The sequence below is a fragment of the Lynx canadensis genome, chromosome A3 (assembly GCF_007474595.2).
Source record: "Lynx canadensis isolate LIC74 chromosome A3, mLynCan4.pri.v2, whole genome shotgun sequence".
Taxonomy (NCBI): Eukaryota; Metazoa; Chordata; class Mammalia; order Carnivora; family Felidae; genus Lynx; species Lynx canadensis.
This window is the reverse complement of record NC_044305.1, coordinates 17142199-17168962: the sequence shown is the minus strand read 5'-3', so window position 1 is coordinate 17168962 and position 26764 is coordinate 17142199. Positions and strand designations below refer to the sequence as shown.

General features: G+C 44.6%; 1 protein-coding gene across 1 annotated transcript in view; it reads right to left on the bottom strand.

Moving 5' to 3' along the window:
* PTPRT (protein tyrosine phosphatase receptor type T) overlaps positions 1 to 26764 on the bottom strand; it is a 934550-nt gene that overhangs the window by 694494 nt on the left and 213292 nt on the right. Inside the window, exons 7-8 of the mRNA XM_032592759.1 lie at positions 20269 to 20350; positions 11273 to 11388 (exon numbers count right to left, since the gene is read on the bottom strand). Of these exons, the coding sequence (XP_032448650.1) occupies positions 11273 to 11388; positions 20269 to 20350 (198 nt within the window). The remainder of the gene's footprint in view (positions 1 to 11272; positions 11389 to 20268; positions 20351 to 26764) is intronic.

Below are 26764 nucleotides of genomic sequence, written 5' to 3'. Positions count from 1 at the left end.
ACTTCATCAGTCTAAAGCAGTGGTTCTCAAAAGTTAGCAGGCATTGCAATTACCTCCAGTGTGAATCAGTAGGTCAGGGGAGAGGCTAGATAATCTGCATCTCTAACAAGTTCCCTAGTGATGTTGATGCTGCTCACTTTGTTCTAGGCCTCCAAGACTTGAAGATTATGGTCCTCTTAAGTCCCCTGAATGCAAAGGAGAAGCCAAACCATACCTCATAATACGGGAATGGAAACATCCCTTAAATCCGAGGCCACTTCCTGTGGGTTGAGCAAGTGGTCACTGCACCAAAGATGCCCAGCCACTGGTGTGACATTCAAATCCAGCTCATGCTTTAACTGCTCAGACCAGTCCAGACCACCAGCTCACTGAGTCCACTTGGAGGAAGGTTATCTGTTTCTTGGCCCAAAGGTTTTGTCTGCTTGCCAAGCTCTAAGCCCACAAAGATGCTGCTTTCCAGAAGGTGAACCTTAGTCCCAATTCATCCATCCAAGGGGTACATATCTTCTTAATTGAACAAAGGCATAGTTTAAGCTAAGCTGTCATCCTGCTTAATCCCATTTATACTCATGCCTCCCTCATCATGGCGACAGCTTCCTTGAAATCTCTCGTTTTTCTTTCTTCATTTTCATCTGCTGATCTCTCTCTCTTTTAACAACAACTCAAATTCCACCTTTCCTTAGCTTTTTGTTTGTTTACATTGTTTGAGAGTCACACTCTCTGCAAGAACAGGTGTTGCAAATACCCACACGTTAGTATTTCTGACCCTAGCATGCACGCATCCTTCCACCCTCAGGCAAGACCTATCCTCAGGAACTACCTAGAGAGGAAATCACAGAAAACACCGGATGCCACGGACGATCTGCTGTTTTCACACTACTCTATGAGCTACTGAGGCATCTCTAATGGCCTCATCATTTTGCAATTCTCCCCGCCCCTCTGCTCCTATGTCATGGCATTATTCCCTTCACAGAGAGATGAGACATAGCCTGCAAAAATGGCTGTCATTATTTCAGAGAGAGCAATGCAGGCTTGTAATTGATTTGTGATTGGTGGAAGTGGGCACAGTATGGTCTTTAATAAAAGGGAGCTGTTGGTGCAACAGACGTGATGGCTGTTTTATAGGAGATACTCTAATACAGGGTCCAGAAAGACTTCTCTGAGCTGCTTTGTGCTTCTCCCTCCCTCCCTCCCCCCCCCCTCTCGCTGCTCTCTCTCTCACACACACACACACACGGAAATGAGGCCCAGTATTTCCAGCTGAAAATTATTCTAATTGTTCCAGAAATCTCCTGGCCTAGGGAATATTTAAGTGAAATTCTCACAATTCACTTGTAAACGAATATTCTTTTCACTTCTAGTCATACTGCTTCAATGGCATGACATTTGGAAACTCACTAAAATCTGACTCATTGATTCTCTTAAGAACATATTTGTACCTCTCTGGCAGTCTCTAAACAATAGCTTTTGATTCTTTTTTATTAAAAGAAGAAATAGGGGCGCCTGGGGTGGCGCAGTCGGTTAAGCGTCCGACTTCAGCCAGGTCACGATCTCGCGGTCCGTGAGTTCGAGCCCCGCGTCAGGCTCTGGGCTGATGGCTCAGAGCCTGGAGCCTGTTTCCGATTCTGTGTCTCCCTCTCTCTCTGCCCCTCCCCCATTCATGCTCTGTCTCTCTCTGTCCCAAAAAAATAAATAAACGTTGAAAAAAAAAATTAAAAAAAAAAAAGAAGAAATAGAAGTGGACATAAATCATTTGTGATTAGCTATGCTGAAGCCCTCCATGGGCCCGATGCACGCATGGCTGACTGCTCATTTGGGGTGGATCTCTGGGTCCAGAGTTCCTGGAGAGTCAGGAGCATCCTGGCATAAGCCCCATAGGGAGTGTTCAGCCCTGAGCAAAGAGGATGGGCAGGTGGTGAAGGGCTAGCCCACGTGCCTCCTCCCTGGGTGCCTCTATCTCCCTTTGACTATTTCGAGTCCCCTCTCAGAACTCTGATCAAAGGGCCACTTCTTAGAGTACTCATGATCCCCCCGACTCCTACCCAGCAGAGCCACTCTTCCCCAACAGCCTGGCCACATTTACACCGAATATTTACTCTGTGTCAGTTGCTTCATGTCTGTGTCTGCTGTCAGATGGTAAGTTCCACGAAGCAGGTCCTGCTCGCTCCCGGCTCCTTCAGCTCCCACGTGCTAGGGCCGGGATGAGCAGAGACCAAATCCTCAAGTGCATAAACTGAGGACAGGCTGAGGGAAGACACTGAGGAAAGGGTATTAGGAAGTGAATAAGACAGAGTTAGTGCATGAAGGGAGATTTCCAGGTCCAAGTTAGCTATAAATCCTCAGAGATGTGTTGCACAGGATAAGGGAGGAGGGGTCGGTGCCTGGGTGCAGAGGAATTTGAGAGCATGCAACCTTCTGTAGATCCAAAGCCCAGCTAGAATTTCATCCTGAGTTGCCCTGAAGGAGCTATTTTTTGATCTAGGGCACCTGCAGGTGAAAAGAAAAGCATGGGATGACCATGCCATGACTGCGAATACACTAAAAAACACTGAGTTCTAGACTTGCTAGTATTCTTTATGGTTTATAAATTAGATCTTAATAAAGCTAACAATAAAAAGTGGCACAGACCCACTGTATGCAAACCCGACCCGGACCCACCCCCATGTCATTCTCACTGGACTTGGCAGGGGTTGGGGGAGACTGTGGCAAACATGAAGGTCATGCTGTGTGATGTGGTGCAGTGACTAATAAAGTCCTTGATCTCTGACCCATGAGTCTCACATCTTCTGCCAGCATCTATGAAGCTGTGTAGGCTAACTCGTTAGCCTGCAAGTAAGGTAAACTCTCAGACCCTTCGTGGTTGTCAGCAAATGATTTCATGGAACCAAGAGGGAACTTGAAGGAGGGGCAGTCAGCATCATCAAACACTGAAAGAAAAGTTGAAGGCATCATCACCATCATCATCACCACGACTGGCTTCATCAACAAGAAAAGCATTGGTGACTTTCACAAGGGCCACTTCCAGGAAGAGGTGGGAGTTGAAGAAAGCCACACTACAAGTGTAGACATCATACTGAGGAAACGGAGTGAAGGGGAGAAGAATGAACAGGAACAATTTGAAAAAACAAAAAACAAAAAAACCAAGGGTAGACTTAAGGGTTTGACTTATATTTTGATTTTTTTTTTTTTGTAATTTTGAGAACCACAGACCTATTTAAGTATCTAGTACAGTACCAATTAGAGGTGTGTAAATACGTGCTACATAAATGAATCTTTTTTTAATAGGAAGCCACCTGTATGGAAAGAAAGGCTGGTATGGTGACATAAGTGTCGGGTCTACAAGGTGACCAGGAAAAGATTGCTCAAGACCAAAGACTGTGACACAGACTGACCATCCCATCCTGGCCTCCACGGCTCACGAACCTACAGGACTTCACTGCCCCCCTTCAAAGACAGGCCTCATCATCTACAAAAATGGGGCTAAAAGAAGCAACTCCCTGAAAGCGTGGCTATGAGAATTAAGTCCATCATACGTGTAACCAACTGTGCTACCCATGTCAGCTGTTGTGTTATCATTCACTTTCATCATTGTCTAGTTGTTGTGTGGCCACTAGGTCTTCAACATCAGTTCCACATGGAATGGACACCTGATGCAGGTGTGGGCAGGACGTGGAGGAGCTGGGTCCAGCACAACTCACAGCCCTGGGGCCAGCAGCAGCCCTCAGGGAGCAGGGGAACAAGTTTACTGGAAAAATCAGCTGCAGAAAGGACTGACATGTCTGCTTATCTCGTCAGCCCTGGCGTGCCTGCTGTCGAGCTGATGAGCTCACAGGGCAAGAGCCTTTTCCTGCCAGATTAGGGTCTGCTCCCGGTCCAGTGCCTGTGATGTGCCTAAATACACATGCTGCCCCTACGGAGATCTCTGCCAAACGTTTGGACTCACGGCCTCATTTCTGGGACTTGTCAAATGTTATTTGTTGTACAAACCCATGGGGAAGGAAATCCTTTGTGGAGAGGCCTGGAAACAAGCCCTGTGGTGGGGCTGACAGGGCCTGCTGTGGAGCCCCGAGAAGTTCACACACGGAGTCCTGTGGAGCACAGCGTTCCATAAAGACCAGCTGACACACACGGGTATTTCCAACCTCCTCTTGGATAAAGGGTATCTAGTGGTGATGAGCATGTGGGGGAAAGCTGGGGCTAAGTTTACCCTTGGGGGAAGATGCACTGCTGCTTCTAAACTCTGCTATGCCTACCCTTTTTTGTGTTTATATTAGTTACCTACATTCATTTCAAAGTATTTGGAGGAAACAGAAAAGATGGAAATACAAAGCATACATAATCTACCATCACAATCAATTACTGAATGTCCTGATAACATGCCTTATAGTGTTTAATATGTGCATATTTACATAGGTATGTAGATGTGTGCATAAATATGCTTCATACATGTTTACTTTTTGATAAAAATATACCAAGCATATTGTTTTATAACTTGCTCCTTTCACTTAAATACATACAGTGGAAATGGCATTAAATATACTTCTATAATCTGTTACTTAATGACCCCAATTCCAGCATTTACCTAATCAGTCCCTTTTGCTGGACATTCAGGTTATTCTCAGGTTTCATCCTTTTGACACATACTTGCGAATACATCAATTTTTTTCTGTCTCTGGTTATTTTCTTAGGTAAATTCCCAAAAGTAAAATTACTTCTGGACAAGTATGTTCATTTAAGATTTTAGCTATCTATTGCCCAATTAGTTTCCAGAAAAGATGTACCCAGGCACATTTTCAATGCACTGATATTCTGTCAGCACACTTCCACCTAGCTGTACCCTGAACACTGTTCTTTATTTCTTTTAAACATTTATTTGAGAGGCAGCGAGCACATGCGCAAACGGGAGGAGCAGAGAGAGAGAATCCCAAGCAAGTTCCGCACTGTCAGCACAGAGCCTGACATGGAGCTCGATCCCACAAACCATGAGATCATGATCTGAACCAAAATCAAGAGTTGGATGCTTAACGGATGGAGCCACCCAGGCATCCCAATTGTTCTGTTTTTTAAAGGGCTCCCCGAACTGTAGGCTGCTTTGGTTACTAGACAGTTCCACGGCAGAATGCAAACCATCTACTTGTTTAAAGAATGCTTTAAAAATTCTAAGTTTGGATTCCTCAGGCCAATGTATCACCTAAGAAATTAGCAAGTTATGGGGCGCCTGGGTGGCACAGTCGGTTAAGCCTCCAACTTCAGCCAGGTCACGATCTCGCGGTCCGTGGGTTCGAGCCCCTCGTCAGGCTCTGGGCTGATGGCTCAGAGCCTGGAGCCTGTTTCCGATTCTGTGTCTCTCCCTCTCTCGGCCCCTCCCCCGTTCATGCTCTGTCTCTCTCTGTCCCAAAAATAAATAAAAAACGTTGAAAAAAATTAAAAAAAAAAAAGAAATTAGCAAGTTATAAATGAGGCCCCTTCCACCAGAGGCCATGCCATTATATTCTTCTCCTCAAGGAGAAATCTGTCCCAAACAAGATGAGTTTGTTTGTAACTTTGATCGGCCTTTATCAGCCTTTTCCCTGAGGGACTCATTGTTCTAGGCTGGGGGATACAGGTTTCGCATAGGTCCTGTCCATTGATTCTTAGGTAGAGCTTGCAATGTAATTCCATGAAAGCCCGCACCAAAGGTTTATATGCTTCCAAAGAGCATATAAAGTTTCTAGGGGAGAGTAAAACAGGGGTATGGGCTGGTCTTCCTTTTAACTTATTAATTATGATCAGAAAGCACTTAAGGATAAGCAAGCTAGAGAGCCCCACTGGACAGAAAGGAAGGCAAGCATTCTCTCCTACACAGATGATAGGGATTTATCTCACACCAGGAGTCCAGTGACCACTCCCCAAACATTGCCAGAGAGAGGGGGCACCGACATACTATTCCGGAAACAAAGTCACTGGCTTTATTTCCCAGACTGAAAACTGGTGGATAAAATGTTTCCATCTTTGGTGGCTTAGTGATTCCTCAGCATATCTTGGAAGCTACAGAAGGAAACAGCATTGTTGAAAGGCAGACTGTTGGCCACAACATGCCTGTTTCACTTGCTTCGGAGATCCTCAGGCTGAGTCACAACAGCCTTGATATGTGGAACAGAACTCTGGCCAGTCTGCAGGCTGCTACTCCTCTAGGCACTGGAACAGATCAAAGCAGCCAAATCATGAGAAATTCACTACTGCCTTAGTCTGTCCTTAGATCAGGGCACAGTGGCATCCTGAGTGACAGGCGTTATGACAGGGGCCTCATATTTTGTACAAAGACATTAACTTACTCCAGCTACACTGCTGAATACAAGCCTGGACTTAACCAGCCAAGTAGGCATTTGCCGGCGAGCAGAGGATAAACCATCTACCCTCCCAATATTTCCTGAAATATAGATGAGGGAGACAGTATTTCTAGTGGTTTCCTTAAAGGAATAGCTACTGAATCTAGTCACTCACCACCTATATTTAAAGTATCCCAGGACGGAGATGGATTTAGCAGAGAATTGGGACCTCTGTCATATTGCATTGCCCACGCCCACCCCTCCCTCTTCGACCACCTCCCCAAACTACTCTTGCACAGAGCACCATTATAGGAAACAAGCCTGAGAAAGTCACTTGTGTGCCCTCAATAAGGCTGTGGTGGAGAACGGTGTTCCTTATATCACACATTGTTTTCTTTATGAGGACTCCTGGGACAATTCCTATCCGGCTTCTGTGTGAACAAGTTAGAATTTTCCCAAGAAATTGGTTTGTGTTTATCTTGGGACACCGTGAACTGTATGTCTGACAGGTTATTCCGTTGGCGGCTGTGGTACTGGGGCCTCCAATTGTGACCCACCGGTAAGCCACAGATGTGGAGAAACGCAGTTTTAACATTATGACCAGCTCCAAGGTCTTCTTTTCCTATCTTATGTTACCACTCACTTTTAATTTATGCTATCTTGTCATTGCTTTATGTCCCACGTAAGCCACCTGAAAAACATTCTGTGACTTAAGATTTGGTTTACATTGAAAAGCAGTGTATATGAGGTTGTGGAAGAGCTCCGCACCATATGTTTCTATTTTCTTCAAAACTTCTATTACATTCTAACACCCTTCCACTGACAAACCCAAGATTTAGGACGTGCAACTCAGAAATGCAGCAATTATGATCATAAAATAATTGGAAAAGCTAAATAAAGGTGCTGAGACTACTGTGATTGTTCCTTTTCAGTCTCCTGACCCAACTGGGGCAATGCCATTGAAATGACAAAGCTTCTTGAGAGCCTGATGCACCTTAACACAAATTACAATTGAAAGAGTAAATAGCACTAAATACTTAAGTGACACATGGAAGTTTATAAGGATTCTTGGGGTCTGCAGGCAGCCCAAGGAAACAGGAGGTTCAAGCACCACTGTTATTTTCATTCTACTGCACTAAGGAACAAGAAAGAACTGTTAGCTCCTAGAGGTGCAATTTCACCCAGGGATTTTCCAAACTGTGGGAGATAGGTTCAAATCCAAGAAGAGAAGTAATGCTATCAAATCCCATCAAAGTGTGCAGAGATGATTCCGAATGGGCTAGGGACCAACATTCATGCTAAGTCAACCTGAAGACATGATGGAGATCTTTCAATAAATGAAGGTGGAGGTAACTGGAGTTAGTTTCTTCTAAACAACATTCCTGTTTCCTTGGAGCTTGAGCTGTGCTCTCCAGTAACACTTTCTGCAATGTTGCAAATGTTCTGTCTCTGCTCGTCCAACATGGTGGCCACCAGATGCATGTGACTACTGTGCACTTGAAATGTGACTAGTTTGACTGGACTTCTAAGTTCTGAATTTTATTTATTTTGATTAATTTAAATGTAAATAGCTGTTTTAAGTTTAACAGGGTTCTAGGATACAAGATCAATATATGAAAATCAATTGTATTTCTATACACTAGCAGTGAAAAGTCAGAAATTGAGATCTTTTTAGACCAAAAAGGGTAAGTCTGACCAAAAAAAAAAAAAAAATGTGTAAGACCTATACACTGAAAATTGCAAGACCTTGCTGAGTGAAATCACTATAGATCTTCAATAAATGAAGAAATATACCATGTTCATACTCACAAAAGTCATTATTGCTAAGATGTCAGTTCTCTCCAAAAGTGATTATAGATTCAATGCAATCAATCCCCATCATAATCCCAACAGGCTTTTTTTGTAGAAGTTGACAAAGTGATTCTAAAAGTCCTATGGTAATGCAAAAGACCTGGAATAGCCAGAATCACTCTGAAAATGAAACACAACTGGAGGACTAACAATACCTGGTTTCAAACGCATTATAAGGCTTACAGTAACCAAGTCAGTGGGACAGTGGTATGAGACAAAGAGATCAGGTGGACAGAAGAGCCCAGGAAGAGCCCCACACATATGTGGATGAAAGCATACAGCAAAGAATGTTCTTTTCAACTAATGATGCCACAACTGAGGGATCCAAATGCGCGCGCGCGCACACACACACACACACACAAACTTGATGCATACCTCAACCATAGCAAAATTAAACTGATCACAGACTTAAATGTAAAAGCTAAAACTATAAAATTTCTAGAAGAAAAACACAAAAAAATCATTGTGACTGGGGTTAGGCAAAGATCATCATTTCATAGAAATTGATGCCAGAAAGATCCAAAAAAGAAAAAAAAATGATAAATTTGATTTCATCTGAACTTATTTTTTTTAATGTTTTTTAAACATTTATTCTTTTTGACAGAGACAGAACACAAGCAGGGAGGGAGAGACAGAGAGGAAGACACAGAATCTGAAGAAGGCTCCAGGCTCTGAGATGTCAGCACAGAGCTCAACATGGGGCTCGAACCCACGAACCGTGAGATCATGACCTGAGGCCGAAGTCAGACACTCAACTGACTGAGCCACCAGGCACCCCTGATTTCATCTGAATTTAAAAACTATTCCTCCAATGCTACTGTTAGAGAATAGAAAGACAAGCCACACATAGAAAACATTTGCAAACCATGTATCTGACAAAGAATTTGTATTCTGAATATAGAAAGAACTACCAAAATGCAATAATAAGCAAACAAGCCAATAATAAATGAGCACAATACTTAAACGGGCACTGCACCAAAGAAGACATACAATGGAAGCAAATGGGCACATGAAGAGACGTTCAACATTCTTGGTCATGAGGGAAAGGAAACTAGAATCACAGTGAAGTAACACTACACACTTATTCTAATGGCTAAAACCAAAAAGACTGATCATACCAAGTGGTGGTAAGGATATTGGTAGCCAACTATAGCTCCCATACACTGCTGATGGGAGTGAAAAATGGCACAACCATATAGGAAAAGAGCTAAGCAGTTCTTTAGGAAGTTATACATCCACCATATGACCCAGCCATTCCACTTCTACCCAAGAGAAATGAAGCATATGCCCCTAAGTCCATTCAAGTCATGAATGTTCACAGCAACTTAGTTTGAAATAACCAGTATTTGAACAACCACATGTCATCAGCAGATGAATATATAAAGCATCTATGGTATCCTCGCACAATGGAGTATTACTCCACAAAGAAAAGTTTTAAATAAACTATATACATACACAATATCAGAGATGAATCTCAAAATAATTATGTTGAGTGAAAAGAGAGTACATACTGTGTGATTCCGTTTATAGAAAATTCTAGAACATGTAAATTATATACACTTGACCCTTCAACATGTGGGTTTAGTAGCATTGAACCCCTACACATACAAAAATCCATGTATAACTTTTGTCTCCCCCAAAACTAAACTTCTAATAGCCTACGTTGACCAGAAACTTCACTGATAAAATAGCCAATAAACACATGTTCTGTATGCTATATTATAGACTGCATTCCTACAATAAAGGAAACTAAAGAAAATCATAAGGAGGTGAAAATACATTTACAATACTATACTGTATTTATCGGGAAAAAAATCCATGTATAATTGAACCCACCCAGTTCAAACCCATATAGTTTCAGAATCAACTGTTTAGTGACAGAACGTGGATCAGTGATTGCCTGGAGACAGATAAGAGTGAAGAAGGCAGAAAGCAGGGATTACAAATGGGAACGAGGAAACTTTGAGCATGATGGCCATGTCTAGTACCTTGATTGTGATCAAAGTTTCACATATATACACACATGTGAAAATTTATTAAATTACACACTTTAAATTCTGTATCTCCATTATACCCCAATGAATCTGTTTTAAAATAAAAAATAAAACAGGGGCACCGGGGTGGCTCAGTAGGTTGAGCATCCTACTTCAACTCAGGTAACGATCCTATGGTTGTGAGCTCGAGCCCTGTGTGGGGCTCTGCACTGATAGCATGGAGCCTGCTTCGAATCCTCTGCCCCTGTCTCTCTGTCCCTCCCTGCTGGCACGTGCTCTCTCAAAATAAACATTTAAAAATAAATAAGTAAATAAAATAAAAAACAAACCAAAATATGTTCATCAGCCGCATGTGCCTGGTGGCTACTCACTGAACAGCAGTTTGACTCTCTGTGCTGCCTTAGCCCTTGGTATTTCTACATCAGCCTCCGTGGGAGTATCTCTGATGCTGTAACAATCTGTGTCTAATTCTAGGTCCCATCCTTTCCCCTACCTCTACTAAAAGAGATTCTCTTTTATCTTGCTTTGAAAGTAAGGCTAACGAGCAGACCTACGAGTGGGACAGATTCAAACTCAGAACAAATTTCCAGCAGACGTTCCTGATGGACTCATTCAGCCAAAGAAGAGATGGCTTTGCTCATTTAGTGAAATATTCTGGTAAAGGGTGATTTTATAAGACTTCACCAGAAGGCTGTGGAGGAACAAACAGGAATCTGGTGGACCACTGAGTAGCAGCTAGGTTCTCTCCACCCAAGATTTTAGGATTCCACATACCCAGAATCTAAAGTACTGAGTTTGTCTTAGCCCTGTGTCTCTGGGCTTAATGGACAAAGTCTGTTAGAGGCCAGCTTAGAAAGGTCATAGTTGCAAATTCTAGTTCTGTCACTTTTATGTTTGTGGTATCGCCTTCTCCTTCTGTAAAATGGGTATCCTGGTGCCCACAAAACAGAATTAGAGTTAAGATCTAACAAGGACCATGGATGCAGAGTATCATCTAAGGAGCAGAGGTAAATAAAAAATATCCCCTCCTCTCACCCACCAGCCCTCGTCACAGCACCACACTTTCTTCCCTTACCAAGGGATGGGCACGTGTACACAGGGGGCCACTCCCATTCTTACCTGGAGCCAAAGTTTGTCATGCTGAGACCACTTCCCACCAGCGATGCACTGAAATGTGGCATTCTGCCCCACATTCACCTCGACATTCTGGAGCCGCAAAAAGTGAGGTGCTTTTCCTAGGAGAGAAACCAAACAGCATATGAGGACTCAATTCAACAGCCTGCGCCACTTCCCCATCCATGGATGGCCATGCAAGATGAGCGCTCAGCAGGGTGGAACCTGCACCTAGAAAGTGGCCTGGTGCAATAAGGAGATACTGCTGTTTGATCACTTACTATAAGTCAGCTACTGTTTGTTCTAAGAGTTTTACAGGATCACCTCACTTAAACCTCACCAATACCCTGAGATAAGTAGTATCTCATTTCACAGATCAGAAAATTAAGGCTCTGAGGGGTTATAGTTTGGCACAGAGAGCCAGAAAGTGAGGGAGCTAAGACATGAATCCAGGTCTCTGAGAGCTTCAAAATCCTTAATATTAGCTTCTGGGCAATACTGGCATGTTTGGAAGAAGAAAATGGAGGTGGGCACATGGAGAGGATTCAGCATAGATAATTCCTCCCTGTAGCCTGAGTGAGCAAAATGAAGAAAGCTTAAGCAAAGCACTTTGAGCCTGAGACCCAGGTGCCTGGCCTTGGTGATGGCATTGATGATGCACATCACAGGGAGGGCAGAGCAAAGGAGGGACACAGGTGGAGGAGAAAAACAGTAGTCATCATTCATGACTGCTAAGCGGTCGGTGCTGTGTGCCATGTGCACACATAGTAACTCACTGAACTGAAAGCAGTTGGTGGTGGATCATCTTCGTCTTATAGTGAGTGAACTGAGGCACCAAGAACTCAAGAAACAAGCAGAGTCTACACTCTTAACTCTGAGCTAGAGTGTCTCCTAAGGATGGGAAGGAGGTGGGTCATTTACTCTGGGGACTCGGCGTAACAGGAAAAGAGACTTTCAAATGAAACTCACAGGGTCTGTAAGCAATCAATTCCAGAATTAATTAGTTTTATGTTGGGATAATGGATTCATCTCTTTGCTTGTTTGAGGAGTCAGGTTCTTGCCTATTTGAACTCTCCAAAGATGAGTGGGCTGATAACCAATGTCTAGAAGTATAATTTCGTCACTGAGGCACAAAGGTGCTAAGGATCCCATTGGGGGGCCTGGGTGGCTGCGTTGGTCAAGCATCCGACTCTTGGTTTTGGCTCAGGTCGTGATCTCACGGTTCATGGGATTGAGCCCCATGTTGCGCTCTGTGCTGCATGGAGCCTGCTTGGGATTCTCTCTCTCCCTCTCCGCTCCCCCTCCTCTCTCTCCCTCAAAACCAACTTTTTAAAAAAGTGCCAAGGACCCCCTAACACATCAACCAAATCAGTGATAAACTGGACGTCAACTACCCCACAATGGGACCAAATGAACAGTTGTTAAGAGGATCAAGAAGGTTCAACAAGGGCCTTTGGCCATCTTTTCAGAGAGAGTCAAATACCCAGAGAGACAAATAATAACAATCATGTCACTTATCTAAAGCTCCTATAATGGCAGGCACTGTGATAAATGCTTTACGTGTTTCATCTAATTTAACTTTGTAAAATTCCTATAAAGTACACATTATTATTTCCCTCTCAGAGGCAGAAATCAAAGCCCAACAAGTTTAATTTGCCCAAAGCTACGTAGCGTTAATAAGAGACAGAAACAGAATTAAGTCCAAATTCTGGCCCCAAAGTCAACATTTAACTAGCGTGATGTCCAGCTTCCTGGGCAATGAGAAGTCCACAGTGTCACCCGGACCCCAGAGACCAGAGGCAGGGCTTGCAGGCCAGGCCGTGCTGACTCTCTAGGTTCCTCTCATTGCTCCCGAATATCTTATCACAAGTTATCCCCACCCCCCTTCCTTGCCATTTGTCCCCACAGCCTTCATGCTACACACTAACTGCTCCACCAGCCTGTGTCACCAGGTATAGAGCTCAGCAAAACCCAAAACCCTCGGCATGAAGAGGCAGACTTGCTGTGTGAAAACACACACCTTCTGCTCGGGCTTCTAAACAAATGACAACAGCTCAGAGACCCCCTCGGGCCACCCTCAGGACCCCACTGCTAAAGTGGTGTCAAAAATTGAAGGCCCAGGAAGACCTGTCTTTGTGGGCTTCTCAGAATTGAAGATTCCTGCATCTAGTCAACCTGACAAATGTCACGCTGCTTTGATTGTCTGAAATTGTTTCCTTTTTGCTTTCCTGTATAATTTTGTCAAGTTATTTTTGGAACTATCAGTTCAAGTCGATTCTTCAAGTGGGACTGAGGGTAAACCTGGTAAGCCCATTTATGCCACAGGTTTAAAGGGAAAGGAACATCCACTCTGCGCAGGGAGGGAGAAGAGCCTTAACTCCAATGTTGGGAGGCTCTGTGCTGGGTTTTACAAAGGGATGTCTCTCCATGCCCTTGGGGACATTGGGCAAATGGTTTAACGTCTGGGACTTCTGCAATCAGAAATGGATCTTCTCTGGATCAATGTCCCCTGCTTGCTTCTGACTCCCAGCTTCTCGGCAGAAAACCTTTTGTCTGGATTTCTTCGTCTTCAATCCCTCTTCCTGCTTCCCTTCTAGGTTTAATGGTAGAGAGTTCAGAGGCTTAATAGCCCCTAGTGTTAATATTCTGGTTAAACACTGATGGTTTATGGCAGATGTTGAACCCACACACCTACAGGAACCACTTACATAAATGAATGAAGTAGCTGAGTCATAAAACCAAACAAAAACAAAACACCACCTCCTTGCCCCATCATTCACTTCCCCACTTTTGACAGAGACTTGAGTAAAGATTTCTCTCTACGTAAGAACAACAACGTTACACACACAATAATAATGGGTATCTGACACCAGCCTCAGCACTAAGGAGGCAATAAGGAGTGGAGGGGACTAAGGAAAATGGATAAAGCTCCACGACCCCTTAAAAGGAGGCAGCTGTTACTTAAATCCAGCAGATGAAGGCCATTCCAGAGTACTTGGCTGACAGCAGCCAAGTGTCCAGTTTGTCAACCCAAGTAAGAAATCCAGGTTTTCTGTGACATCTCTCATTCTAAAATCTTGACTGAATTTTGGGGGCACCTGGGTGGCTCAGTCAGTTAAGCATCCGACCCTTGATTTCAGCTCAGGTCATGATCTCACAGTTGTGAGATCAATCCCCATGGCAAGGCAACCCACACTCAGCATGGAGCCTGCTTGAGATATATATTCTCTCTCTCTCTCTCCTCTCTCTCTCTCTCCTCTCTCTCTCTCTCTCCCCTTCTCCCTAGCTTGTGCTCTCTCTAAAACATATATATATAATCTAATATATTAGGAATTCATATATATGTATATATATGAATATCTATATATATGAATATCTATATATATGAATATCTATATATATGAATATCTATATATATGAATATCTATATATATGAATATATATATATATGAATATCTATATATATATGAATATACATATATATATGAACTCCATTCAAACACCCTGCAGACCTAACAAAACACATCTGCAGGCCTGCTCCTCTGGGTGTGGTCTCTGTCGTAAGGCTCCAGCTAAGTCATCCAGAGTCATTCCCACTGGCTGGTTCTGCCTTTGTCTGGCCCCATGAATGCAGGCAGCATGCTGCAGATCACATGACTGCTAGTCGCCGATCAAGGTTCCTGACACAGGAGCTTATCGAGAACACCTTCCTCCCTGCTTAGCGCTCTCTCTACATGCCCTTACTCTGGTGTCTGCTCTTTGAGCCCGGGCCTCATCCCCACCTCACAACAAAAGTCTCTCTCTGAGGATCCTCCTCATGTTGGGGACCTGTTCAGGCCACTTCTCTGAGCTCCTGGCCTCTCTGACCCCTCTTCTCCACCCCCTCTCCCCTGACCACAGTCCACTTCTGAGGCCTATGCTCTCTCAACTGTTATCCCCCCCACCATCTACAGCTCTGAGAAAGAATTTATCCTGCCAGCTTCAACTTACCAAACACATTTGTCCTTGGGGCCCAGGTCGGCCTCCAGCTTGTGGTTTTAAACACTCCACCCTCACTCCCCACTGAGACCCAGCAACCCCAAAGTGGAATCCTGCTGAATGGGGTTAACAGAAAACTAGCTATGCATTTGGGGCAAAATGCCTTGATGCTGGTGACATTTAAACTCCTGCAGATGTCAGTGCAACATCCAAAGACATATTATTGTGCCCTTTCTCTCGCTCTTTAAGCCTGACGGTCCTCAGTAGGAAGCCACGCAATTGAGGAGAAAGAGCAGTACACACATTAGAAATGTGGTACAGACACTCCACGGGCTCAGTGACATGGCCCCAGAAGGTTGTGATGAGAAGGAAAAAAAAGTCTAAAAAATTCCAAAAGTCAACTCGGGAGCTAGAAACTTAGAAACCCGGTGGAAAATTGTGCTGACATTTATTATATGTGGTTGCCACTGCGGTGGCCACCCTGCTAAGGGCTAACACTGAGAAATGACAGCAGAGGAGGACTATGGCTAACACACTTTTATAATAACACAAAAATGTTAAATGGGCTATAAAATATAGACGAGAGGTTTCAGTTTGTAAGAGAAAATAATTTCCTTTGAGTATTACGCCTCTGTGTCGGTCACTGTTTTGGAAGCTGCGAGGCAATCATTCAAAGTCATAACTTCAGCTCAGATCGATCGAGACTACAATTGCAAATCAGGCACTAACCCCTTGGAACTTTTGGAATATTTCGTGGAATCGCCTATTGATAAGCACTGACCTGATGTTAATAGAAAAAATGTTTTGGAGGACAGAAGTGGAGAATGACAAGGCCTGGGGAGAATGTATATTTCTCCATATAGTTAAATTTTTAACAACCGTAAGCAAAGTCATAAATGCATTAATATGAAAGCTTCAGAGGGAAAGAAGCACTGTCAACCCAAAGGACAGTTCAGAAGCCTCTAGCAGTCTGCGTGACTCATGATCCCATGAGCACCCCCAAGGACGCATGCATGGTGGGAACGTTGGAAGGCATCACTCAGGCTCCACCTTTGATAGACCTACACCAGTCTAGCCTGCACCAGCCAGTTGTGTAAGCTGGAAATCCAGGAGTGCACCATTTCTGATGCCTCTGCCTCCTGAACTAATCTATCAAATGGGACCAGCTGACTCTACCTCCTAAATGTTATCTCTGATCCATCCACCTCTCTCCCTGTTTCTTCACAGCACTGGTGACCATCTGTTATGGGCTAAATTGTGTCTCCTCCGCCTCCCAAATTCTTTATTTATTTATTTTGAGAGAGAGAACGAATGAGAGAACACGCACATGAGCCGGAGAGGGGCAGAGAAACAGGGAGAGAGAGAATCCCAAGTAAGGTCTGCACTAACAGCACAGGTAATGGGGCTCGAACTCATAAAGCATGAGATGATGACCTGAGCTGAAATCAGAAGCCAGATGCTCAACTGAGCCACCCAGGCGCCCCTCCTCCCTCAAATTCTTATGTTGAAGCCCTACTGCTCAACACCTCAGACTGTGACCGTATTTGGAGATGGGGCTTCTAGGGCAGACCTTAATCTAATCTATCCGGTGTCCTGATAAGCAGAGAAAATCTGGACACACTGAGATGTATCATGAGCATGTGTGCACAAAGGAAAGTCCATGTGAGAACACAGTTAGCAAAGGAGAGAGGCCTCAGGAGTAACCAACCCTGCCATCTCCATCTCAGAACTGCGGGCAAATAAATTTCTGCTTTTTAAGCCCCCCTAGACTGTGGGGTTTTGCATGGGAGCCTTAGCAAACTAATTTACACTCTGTTGTAGATCACGTAATTGCCGATTTCATTTCCAGTGTTTTCAGTCCCAGTGGAAGGGCAGAGAATGAATGAGGGCAGAGAGTTACTCCCATCCACCCAGCGCAGTGCCTGTCCTGGAGTGTACACTCAGGAAGCATATGCTGCATGATGAATGGACATCTCTCCACCAGCCTGGTCCGGGCCATTACCACGTCTTCCGTGATTCCAGAACTTTCCCCCTGATAGGTCTCCTCACTTCTCTATTCCCCTTCAACTTGTTCTCCACAGAGCAGCCAAAGTGATCTTGTAACACTTAGATCAAATCAATCCCTAGGATAAATCCCTCCACTGGCTCCTTTTTGCTCTTAGATTAAAACCTAACCTCATCAGGACTCTCAGGGGCTTGAGTGGTCAGGCCTCAGCCTCCCTCCCACTTTCATCCACATCTACGCTCCCTACACTCTCGGTGTTCTGGCAGCACCTGCGGATTCCCAGTGCAGGACATGTGCACTTACTGTTTCCAATGCCTGGCATGCCCCCCTCCCTAGATCACTACACAGGGGACTCCCGTCTCAGCTCAGACCACATGTGCATAGACACCTCCCCTGCCCCTTAGACTCTAAGGACTCCCCCCTCATGCCAGCCACTCACATTTATTATATTCCCAGCACTATCACTATCTGAAATTATATTCATTACTATTTAAGATTACTTATTTAGTAGCTTTCCTCCCTATGCAAGTCTGCTAAGTTAACACCACGGAGACAAGGATCTAACCAACTTGATCATTTAAGTATCCCCTGTGTCCAGCACAAATTCCTGACACATAGCTAATGCACAAATAATTTACTTACTGAAAGGAAGTATGAAGCTGGAGTAGACACAGACTGAGCAGAGAACTCAACCAGGGGCTTTTGCGAGGTACCGTTCACCTCCACACAACTCAGGAGCTATGGATAGACCCCTGAGGGACTATATGCACTGCCAGTATTTGTACATATAATTAAGTGGAATTTTTCCAATTCCAGACACTATTGCAGTGTCCTCACATTTTGACTTCTGGGAAGTTTAAGCTTAAGGTGCCTAAGCATCAAGGCTGAATTCCGTGTTGCACTCACATTACAAAGGAACACAGCCAGAGTCACGTCTTTCTGAGTTATATCCCATGGCCCATTTGCTGGGTAACTGGCTCTCAGCAATTCCATAACCACACAATCCACATTCCTCAGCAGGAGGAATACGAGGCTGTCAGGAGAATCCTAAATTCAGGAGCATCCCCAAGGAGGGGGAGAATTCCAAGGGGGGGCATGAGACTTTAGGGTGGGGAGCATCAAACACCCTCCAGAGAACCCTCTCCCATAGAGATTTCTCAGAGAGAAGGGAGCATTTGGCTTTCATAGCAGACCATGGCCAGCGCTTGGAATCAATGGGCAGAGCTAAGACTGGAACAAGGGACAGGTATCAGGTGGGGTGACAGCAGAGGGGAAAACTCCAGTTCGAGCGGAGAGATCTGGGATCCCTTATGAGAAAGCCAGACTGGATTCTCCTGGGAAGAGCCAAAGAAAGACAGAGTGCAAACATCAAGCACTGAGTAAGAAGCAGGGGTGTGGCAGGCTGCAGCAGAGGTGAGGGTCCCCGACGATGATGGGATGTGCACAGGGCTTGGGGAAACTAACGTGGTCTCACAGAGAGACTACCTCAAAACTGGGAAAGCTGTGCAGGGCTGGGTGTGTGGCGTTAAGTAGACTGCAGGGAGGGCAGGCATCTCCCAACACAGCTGTCCAGTCTGAGGTCAAAGATCATTCTTTAATGGGCAGCTGATTCCCAGAAGGCCAGGGAGGGGAAGGCTTAATCCAGGTGAGGGGATTAACTGCGTATCTACTATATAAACACTGTGTGGCTGGGGGGACTTCTTCATGTGAGGTCTGGATCAGCAGGCATGACTGAAATCCCAAAGACCCAGGAAGTAACCCAAAGGATAGGAAGTTTACAGCAGAACAATGAATAACCCAGTAGGATCTCAGCACTGAGAGGCTGGCTGACTTAGGGGAAGAGGGGCTCTCTTGCACAGACACAAAATGCAATTATCCCAAAGACTGTCTTGCCAAAACCCTTTGTAACTTGTCCCAAATTCTTCCAAAGAAGGGGCTCTAAGCAATGAGTCCAACAATGGCATTCTAGTGCCGGGGAAGGAAGTGATGTTCAAGGTGCTAACAATTCATTGCAGAAGTGGAAAGTGTCATTTCAATTAAAGCAACATGGATGGGGCTGAACTGAAAACAGCCCCAAAATGAAAGGATTGAAAGGCCCTGTAACAACCAGGGGCAAAGACACTTGTGGAGAAAAGAGCAAACTGCACCACAACCAATGGTGCAAGGAGGGAGTAGAGAGGGCCCTCCAGGAGATACCTGGAACCAGACAGCCGCCAATAAATTAATGGGAATCTCCAACATGCAGAACGGCTGCTACCCCAGCTAGCCCTCCTCGGAGGTGCCCTAATCCCCATGTGTATCCCTCTGATTACAGTCCCCCCCCAGCCAAATGTCACCAGATATGATGCCACCAACTGCCTCTGGGATTTTGCAAAACTGGGAACCACAGTTCTTTGCACAAACACATCCAGAAATCTCAGCCTAAATACAACAAAAGGAGCTTCAAGGGGAAAGTGGATGGGCACGGAAGGAGCAGTATGCCTTTGAGGACTCCTGATACTGTACCAGAAGTACTAACCACATGAGAAATCTCTCCCTACGTCTACACAGAGCTGATGAGTGTATCTAAAATTACTTTTAAAGAATTAATAGCTTTGGGGTACTTTTCCCTGTGAGTGAGCAGTGGCTAATTTGCCCAGTGTTTTGGTGGTGTTTTTTTTTTTTTTAAGACAATTGCACAAGATTCTATCCAAAGCCTTCTAATTCTTCCACTTCAGTGGTCTGAATCCCACTAATAAACAATCAGGACTTTAGACTCCCTTAATGACGGGGAGAGATTCAAATGAAGATGTTTTGCCACTCTCTGCAAATTTCCTGTAGGTACTGCCTGTTGAACAGGCCAGCAAGGTGACGAATTTATTCAGGACTGATTGCATTGAGTATGTAAGCATTTCTGAAGGATTAAAAAGGAGGGTGAGAAATGGTTGTGAGCTGAATGAATGGCGGTGGGGGGACTACAGCCTCCAAGCTCCCCAGTCCGGCATGGAGCAAGGCTGTGAGGAGGAGGGAACAGACTTACTGCATGGATGAGCAAGGACCCGGACCTCGTCCACAGCGATGTAGCCAGGATGACCCTTCAAAGAGACGGATTCAAATATCACCTGCAACACACATGGGGGAGAGTCAATTTTGCAGAAGTGGTTGTAGGCATTATAGGAAGCTGCCCAGCCCCCAAACCTTCTCTCTCAGCTTCCCATGAGAGCCTCTCAAAGAGGCACTACATTACTCTAGCACGCTACCCTGCCAATTGCCTTGGATTTCCAAAACAAGGTAAAAAGGCCACATTCTAATGGCCAGCCAAAGAAGAATCAGCCACACGGAACGTTTTTAACGGATTTCATAAATAACGCTTGAATGCAGAAAAACCACCCAAACATGGCTTGAAACCCCAATCTGCACCTTTTTCATTGTTGTTTCAAGTGAAACACAGAGAAGAATTACTTCCTAATATCCCAAACTTTCTTATGAACTGTGACAGGAGCTTACCTTAGAAGCTACCATAAACCAAGGAGGGTTTACCCTGATTTGATTCTACATCCCCCAGGAATATATTTCATCGGAGTTTTTAAAAATTTTAATTCCAATACAGTTAACATACAGTTTCAGGTGTCCAATATAGCAATTCAGCACTTCCACACAATACCTGGTGTTCATCACAAGTGCACTCCCTAATCCTCAGCCCCTATTTCTCCCCTCCCCCCACCCACCTGCCCTCTGGTCACCATTAGTTTGCTCTCTGCACTTAAGAGTCTGTTTCTTGGTTGGTCTCTCTCCTCAATCTCAATTTCTTAATAATACCTCTTGAAGATAAGCCCCATACACAACTGTTGGTATCCGGGAATTCAAGGGCAATAAGTTCTTTGAATTCTCCATTCTGACTCTCACCCAAACTGTGTATTTCAGTGGAAATTTTACAACTCAGTTAACAGCTGTCCTTGTCACCCACTAACTTCACCTAGAAGATGTGACTATGTGGACACTGTGATTAATGCCCTTGACCTCCCTAATTCCAATGGTCTTTATCTCCCATCAGCTTCAGCCATAGGTATAAATGCTCGGGCTTCTCATATTCTTTAAAAGCTACCCTCTGGCAGCAGAATCTGCTTTAGCACAGTCCAGCTGTGTTACTATCACATTTGGGATTCTCAGTAGTTTCATCAACACTCACTCTCAACACTTCCTTACTTCCCACTGCACAACTCCCCCCTCCCACTATAATCTGGACTTTTTCCCCCAACACTTTCCCCAGAACTGCTCTCATGGCAAATACCAATAACCTCATAGTTGCCAAATTCAATAGATAGTGTCCCATCTTTATCTTAAGAAAGAAGACAGTGTAATGCTTGAGCTCTCGATCAGAATGCCTGGGTTGCAGTTTTGGCTACACCACTTACTAAGAATGTGACCTTGGGCTATCCTAATTATTAACACATGTTCCATGAATGAATACAATGAATACAAGTCATGGGAGAATGGGTGTGTGATAGTGAAACATACATTAGTTCAGTGTTATCTCTCCCTTCTTCTGCAGAAATAAGAATTCTATAATGAAAGAGAGAATCTTTCATTCATCAGAATTCTTGAGAATTTTTTTTTGTAAAGCATGAGATTTGGGTTTTTTTGTAAAGGTAAGATTTGGGCTTCTCAAAAATAGAAGAAAAATATTCCATAATAAACAAGGGAAAGAATGTTCTCGTTTTCCATTAAATGAGTTAATAATTATAAATTGCTTGCAACATACATGGTAAGATATTGGTAAATGTTACTATTGTTGTTCTTACTCTTGAGACAGGGATGGAAAGAAAAGAGGGAATGTGAGGGAATGGTGGCAGGTTTGGGGAGAGGAGGAAGCTAATAGACTCCTGATGTGACTGTCCCCTGTAGCCATGACCCCAAGTTTCCACTGAAGTTCATTCTCTCAACAGACTCTTTGGTGTAAGTCATGACTGGCAAAATATGGTGGAAGCTGGACTTTGGGTCCATGTGGAGTTACATGGAAATAGAGGCACATGTGGCTTCAGGAACCAAGGGAGTTAGGGAAGGTGGTCGGGAGAAAGCACAGAAGCATAGAGAAAAGGACCACGGCAGCCCAGCAACTCATTGATAAAGGCTCCAGACTCACAAGACATTAGAACTAGGTCCATAGTGTATTTATACCAAAGGGCAGACTCTGGATACAGCTGAGAATAAAGCGCTTCCCAAGAAAGAACTGGGGAAAGTCCTCTCTCTGTCACTGCCAGATCATTCAGAGGAAAATGCTCACAAACATGAAGGAGCCCAGAGCATGCGTCTTTAGCATGCCATTCCAGAATCACAATTTTTTTTTTTTTTTAATAAAAATCATGCAAGCTGTCATGAGATAGACACCTTTGGTGTCTGGGGATTAAAGAGTCAACAACACAGATACGAGACTGGATATGTCAGAAATAGTGCTGGAAGGGAAAGGAAAGATAAGAAGGGTCCATGTTGAACCCTCCAAGGCCTACCAGGACTCAACTGCTGAGGCAGGTCCCCTGAATACTCTCGATGAGGCTGGCACTAAGGTGAGTAAAGAATTGTAGAGGCTACTTTAGTGCTGTCTGTTTATAGCAGGCAGGGAGAGTGGGGTGGAAGACAGGCAGAAGGAGGCTTACCAACACCTAGCAATACTCCATGTCAGTGTAAGGGAGCAGGGACCCCGAGGGGCAGAGATGCAACCCAAGGCTCAGGCCGGGAAACCCACCTTCTCTGCAGAACATTCTTCAATCTTAAGGCTACTATGTGGACCTAAGGTCAACTACACATGCCCCAGCCCCTAAAAACCTTAAAGACCTCCTGGGGCTTATATGGAAAGGCATAAACATCTCTCTCATGCATGAGCTGTGGAAAAGCCAGCAAATCATCTCCCAGGAGAGGCTCAGAGATGAATCATCCTCAACCTCTCCAAAAAGCAGGTTGTGTGCATGTTAGGAGAGGGGAAGGAGATGTCAGGACATGGTTTAAGGGAGCTGGCATTTTATCCTCCCTTTTGGTGGTCCTTGAGCACAGAATCTGCATAGCAAGAGTTTCAAGGGGCTGCAAACATTTTATCCAAAGATGAGAGAGAAAAATGTTGGCTACCAGCTCCCCTCACAGGAAGAAGACCACATATATCTTCATGGAGAGGGATTCTTTAGGGGGAAATCAAGAGGGCCTCTCACCCACACCAGCCCCAGGAGGCCTGGCTAAGATGAGGAGTAGGATCTGCTGCCCAGCAGAGAAGGGGAGGTGGGATAGAGGAGATGGGGTAGAGTGTGAATGGTGGGTGAAAGCAGCCCCCTCTGTGAGACGCACCCCCTTGAACTGTGCGTGAAGTTGCTAATCCTAGAGAGTGACAGATCCCTGAGAAAGAGACTGGACTTCAAGTCCAGTTGAATCCAAGCCAGGCAGGTCCTAGATTTCACAAGTCTACATAGCAATTATAAGCAATGAATAAGACCACTTCACCTAGGCTGGTGATAGAAAACACAGTGAGCAGGTAATTGATAAAAAGTTCTCATTTTTTTTAAATCTTGGGATAGAACAGTTTAGAATCATTAAAAACATAAAATAGAGTTAATACCTCCTGCAAAGGGGCAGAGATTTAAAGTGTAGCTTAGGCAGTTTTAATAAGCCCCAGCTCCTGAGAGGAGGCAGGTGTGGGGCTAGAAGGCAGGGGGGAGTTCACCCCGGGCCCTGCTGAAACCCTGGTGCCACAGAGCCCACTAATAGGAAAGATGAAATTTCTGTGTTTATTACAGAGCTAAAAGTCAATTTTGCAACTATGAAATATGACTTTAATAAATGAATACACAAGCCATCAGGATCTGAGTCCCAGCACTGCTAAAAACTAAAATTGTATTTAGTCCACAGAATCATACATGCAGGACGGGAGCTTAGGGTCTGATGAATTTTAAAATCTGCTTTGCAAGTATCTTTGAATCTCTTGATAGATCTCCCCTTCTCTCCCCTGGATGTATGTGTGGGTGCTGAATCTGGGAGCATGCAGGTGTATGTGCACCTGTGTGTGTGTGGCCATGGGACTATTAGTGGTTGTGTGTGTGTGTGTGTACCCGCACATGCACGCACATGCATGTCTGAGGTGGTGGGGGAGACGTGTCTGTTCTAAACTGTTGCTTTTGGTGCATTACTGGCCTTCTCACCACAAAGCTCACAGCAGAGGATATAATGTAACATAATGATGCTGTAGTAGCCGACAAGTTGGAAATGAGAAAATTCTCCCAGATGAAGCTGCCTATCACAGGGATGGTACAGAGCTTACAGAGCAGAACTCAACCACAGTGGCCATTTCTTCAAAGAAGAAATCGTTCCCCCTTCCTCTTTTTCTGTTCTCCCCTCTGTTCCTCCCCCTTCCCTCCAATAATTACTGAGGGCTACTGCAAGCCTGACATGTCATTTTATATAGATGCAATCTCATTCAATGCACAGAAGAACCCTCCATTGTACCGATTTCCCTCTCCAGTTTACAAATGAAAGCAAGTGATTCGGAATGATGACAGGATACATCCAACATTACACAGCTAGGGAGTGGAAGATTCTCATAATGGGCTTTTTTCCCCAAAAGCAAGAAACTGAGCTTGGAGCCAGAGGACCTACGCAGGATTATAGGAACCTCAGTTTACCAATAATATGCCCTACTCTAGAACACAAGTCTTGCTCCTTCCCAACACAGGGAGTTACTACACAGATAAATTAGAGGCAATATGCTTACCACAGGGCTGGGACAAAGAGGGTATCCAAGAAATGTCCTTTTCCCTCTCTATACCCCATCGAAGAGCATCGCCAAGAGTGGCACTGTCCTCACCTGGGTCACTTTTCCTGCTCATTATACTTGCATCTGTGGCCCTACCCTATAATCCATTTAACATCAGGCCCTACGTAGAGGTTTTCCAGTTGGAGTCCTAAGGCCTCACTGGGGGTATCCGTGGACTTACAGACACACTTACTTTATACTCAGTTATACAGGGGGTAGTCTTGGGCCCGGGCATCAAGATTCAGGCCCCGACTTTTCCAATGATCTGCTGTGTGCCCTTGGACTTCAGTATCCATCTCTAAACCTCAGCTTTATCACCTACATCAAGGTTCAGCAAACCATGGCCTGGAGGTCCAATCTGGCCCACCACTTGTTTTTAGACATAAAGTTTTACTGGAACACAGCTACATCCTTCCACTCATTTCCATATTGTTTGCGGCTGCCTGCACAGTCTATCTGAAGGGACTACATACCATAGATGTTGAACTGAAGGATGTCTGAGGAGCTCCCAGCCACTAACCTTGCCAGCCTCGGGTCCATTTTCTGCTTCAGACTCTATGGAAATTTCTCCAAAATGCTGATTTGACTATGTCACTTTCTTACTTAAAACCTTTCAAGAGTAGGCATGGGGATAACTGCAAATAGGCAGAAGGGATTTACGGGGGTGATGAAAATGTTCTAAAACTGGTTTATGGTGATGACTGCACAACTTAGATTTACTAAAAATCACTGGATTGCACACTTCAGTGGGTAAATTCTAGGATATGTAAATTGTACCTAAATTCATACAGTTGTTTTAAAAAAAGAAAAGCTTTCGAGAGTCCCAGGCCAAGCGGACCCAGAGCGGTGCTCCCCCAGGCACGCTCTGCAGACTGACGCCAGCCTACGCCCCATGCATTCTCGGCCCACACTGAGGTAAATAGGGCAAGTGGGAGAGGTGTTTAGAAACTATTGCAGCACTGTGGCACTGCTGTGACATTTTTACTAGTCATGAAAGCACTGGGCCACAGTGAATTGAGAAGAAAAAAAGGTCTCTTGCAACAGTTTGAGTGGCACTGCTCTAGAGATTACACTTAATCTCCTTGGCCTGGCATTCAAAGCCATCCACGACCAACTCTCTTCTGCAAGCTTAGCTCCCTGTGTATTTCCTTTGTGACCTACTCTGAAACAAGGGAGAGTTTCCAAACTCTGCAAAACTCTCTCACTCGCTCCTCCAGCCCCTGGCATGCACCATCCCTGACAACTCAAATGCCTTTCCCTTCCTTTTTCATAATTATTGATTCATCCTTCAAGACTTAGCCTAGCTGCCACCTCCGCCTGAAAGCCTTCCTAATTGCTTTTCCCCCAAATGCTCTATTCCTCAGGGGTGATCTTTTGACTAGTTATCTCATCTCTCGGAACCTCAATTTTTTCATCCATAAAATAGGGATAATAACAGAATGTCCCGCATCAGGTCTCTTTAAGCAGTTACTTTATAAAAGGCTTCACTGTCTCTGTTCCCTCAGCATCCCGGAGAGCCCACTGTGTTCCACACTACAGTAACTGCTTATTTACGTATTAGTCTCCTCTTGCTGAGCATGATTTCCAGGGAGGCAGGGGCCGTGCTGGATCACCTCTGCACCTGCAGGGTCTTGCTAGAAGAGGCTCAGTAAATACAAGTTGCACAAATGAGTAAAGTAAGTCCTTTCTTGGCGTAACAACTCTAGTTGGGCAAGAGATACATACGATTACTTTTTAAAAACTC